The sequence below is a fragment of the Diaphorina citri genome, unplaced genomic scaffold, assembly GCF_000475195.1.
Source record: "Diaphorina citri unplaced genomic scaffold, Diaci psyllid genome assembly version 1.1 scaffold8307, whole genome shotgun sequence".
NCBI classification, from domain to species: domain Eukaryota; kingdom Metazoa; phylum Arthropoda; class Insecta; order Hemiptera; family Psyllidae; genus Diaphorina; species Diaphorina citri.
The window spans coordinates 1-2,995 of record NW_007385683.1 but is presented as its reverse complement, the minus strand read 5'-3'; the positions used below and the strand labels follow the sequence as shown (position 1 = coordinate 2,995).

At 39.1% G+C, this 2,995-nt stretch overlaps 1 protein-coding gene across 1 annotated transcript; it reads right to left on the bottom strand.

Annotated features, from left to right (window-relative positions):
- Positions 1–500: 500 nt before the first annotated feature.
- Positions 501–2,690, bottom strand: LOC103522402 (acetylcholine receptor subunit beta-like 2; the record flags this gene model as incomplete). Its single annotated transcript, XM_008487506.3, has 4 exons — positions 2,123–2,690; positions 1,551–1,702; positions 929–986; positions 501–597 (listed from the first exon to the last, which is right to left on the bottom strand). Coding segments are annotated over exons 1-4 (404 nt in total), but the record flags the coding sequence as incomplete, so codon positions are not given.
- Positions 2,691–2,995: the final 305 nt, after the last annotated feature.

Below are 2,995 nucleotides of genomic sequence, written 5' to 3'. Positions count from 1 at the left end.
CGCACAAACACATTAATGCGTTGCCTGCGAGGGAGCTTTGCTCGGGACATTTGATGTGACGTCATCGCCTACTGGAGCATATGCCGTGACGTCAAACTTCACGATTTACCGGTATTTTTTAAATCGATAAAATCGATTTATCTCGGTATCTAAAAGTCGTAAGAAAAGAAAAATTCCGTTGGTCCTCATTTTTCCTGCTCTATGACTTTGAAACATCACCCAAGTAAGCGCAACTGATCTATTTAATTCACTTTTCAAAAAATACCTACCTACCTATTAAAATATCTTCAAGTTGGTTTCGTTTTCGTTTTTCCTCTTACGGTTTTATCTTTTTCTCAGTTACATTTTCAAATTTTTCTATAATTATAGCGTTATTTTAGATTATAGTTGATTTGTTTTATTTATCTTTTTCTCAGTTACATTTTCAAATTTTTCTATAATTATAGCGTTATTTTAGATTATAGTTGATTTGTTTTCTGTTTGTAGCCAAATCTACTTACTTGTTGAAGAGGACGATGTCGGGGAGCCAAATATGTTCCGACGGGACGTACAGGGTCTCCACGCCCCCGTAGTCCACTGGATCCCAGCGAAGTTTATTGATTTGTTTTATTATTATTATTTTATTGTTCTGTAATTTTATCAGTAAAATAAGTTTAAAATAAGTATTAGTTTAAGTTTAGGATTCATGGAAAAACTAGACCTTTGACTGCAATAATGAATAATGTTGATGAAAAAATGTTTCTACTGAAGAAGAAATCATCAATTCGTCACAACTTAACCACCCAGATTTGGTCCAGGGGAATTCGATTGGATGGCGCTGAGGCGCTGTTTCATTCAATCACCGATCATAGCTATAGCAAAGGAATTGTGTAGGTGACTTTGATAATAATACCTAACCGTACCCACAGAAGGCTAGTACCCCAGAAATATTGCCAACTTACCTGCAGAACCCACACGTTGGTTGTCATCACCTGAGACTTCAAGTTCTGAAAACAGACGGGAACGTCATATCGAGATTAGGTATACTAGAATGCCGGTCGCTCATGCTCAGACCTCAGACTGTTGGACAGACTGTCGGCGGAAAAAGTTTCAATCTTCAGAGACCAGGAGACCAGAAGTGGCGAGACGTGTGTGACGAACTGACGAAGGATTCTTCCACCACACACGGTCCGACTGTCTGACTAGACAGAGGGTACTTCGGACTTCTGTAACCTACCACACACATGTAACCTACCACAGCTCTTCATCGAAGGACCATTTCATAAAACACTTTGCGAAGACGCGAAGGTTTTTGTTTTAAACCTCCCATCATTAACTCAATGGGGTCGTCTTCCTGGACTGTCTTTCTGAGCTTCTAGCGAAGTGTGGTTCACGAAAAGCATGTCCACTAAGATTATTAACTCGAAGGGTTCTAAACCTCCAATCCTTTCAACACCGGGAGATAGGTATACCATCCTATATCACGGGCACTGAAAGAGGCAAGTCTTCTTCTTGAAATGGGCACCGAGTCCCATTGAATGGAACTGTCGGTAGCCAAATCTGGTCCTTACCAATTCGAACAGGTTGGACAATTTGAGTCCAAGATAGACGGTCAGAGTCTCCGTGTTGTTGGCAACAGGGCGGATAAGCCGGTTGTAGTTACTGAGCAGATCATCGTACAGACGTTTGGCATCAGGGTTCGCTTCGAGCGGTTTAACGGCACCTGTGAAGAACAGATAAAGGGACTGTTATTCATTTCAATGGAATTATGGCGGAATTAAGGAGTTCTAATAAAGGAATTAAGGAGTATACTTAGCCAGCTTAGTCAGCTTGGAGGATAGCGCGTCAGCCTTGTAAGTGCTAGGCCGCGGGTTCGATTACCGCCTGGGACGGATTTTCTCCTAAACAGAGATGAGGTTCGATCTCGGAACGGCTGGCTTTCTCCTATCCTGTCTTCCTTCTCTCTTTAATAAGAGCTTAGGAGTTACCCCTATATCAAACCTCTTTAAAAAAGGATTTTAGGTCGATCTCGGAACGGCTGGCTTTCTCCTATCCTGTCTTCCTTCTCTCTTTAATAAGAGCTTAGGAGTTACCCCTATATCAAACCTCTTTTAAAAAGGATTTTAGGTATACATATACTTACCATAAACAACCTTTGGAGAGCATATCAGATAAACAAACAGGATAACTTTCGTGTAATGTTTGTTCATCCCACTGGTCAGCCCCATCATTCGCGACATTTTGAGGCACTTTTATGAAAGATTAGATAAGACAGAATTAGACATAAAGTAAGCCATTTATTTAATGAAACATTAGATTATACAGAAAGTAAGCCATTTTATTTAATTTTCTAATGAAACTTTGTAATTATACTTTGAGACAAAAATGGTATAGGATAATAATTGTTGGTAGGCATAGGTCGCATAGGACGTCCAAAAAACAAGCAGCGATTCGCGCGTTTCTTTCTGCAGAATACAGACTGGGAAAGTAAACTATCTACATATAAAAGTTAATAATAAAACACTTATTTACGAATAAGATAATAAAATAGAAAGTAAAAATAAGTTAAGTAAATACAAAATATTATACGAAAGCTGAATATAAAACCCGTATTGACGTTGTGGGAATGGGCGGACCACCCATTTTCAAGCGAAAAAAACGGGAAGAAAAGGAGAACGGTATACAAACGGCGTTTCCTAATCGTTCCTCCTGTAACACTGACACAGAAATGAGGCTGTTAATATAAAACCCGTATTGACGTTGTGAAAATGGGCGGACCACCCATTTTCGAGCGAAAAAAACGGGAAGAAAAGGAGAACGGTATACAAACGGCGTTTCCCAATCGTTCCTCCTGTAACACTGACACTAAGATAATAAAATAGAAAGTAAAAATAAGTTAAGTAAATACAAAATATTATACGAAAGCTGAATATAAAAAGAGAGATTTTTTTTTTAAAATGGGCGGACCACCCATTTTCGAGCGAAAAAAACGGGAAGAAAAGGAGAACGGTATACA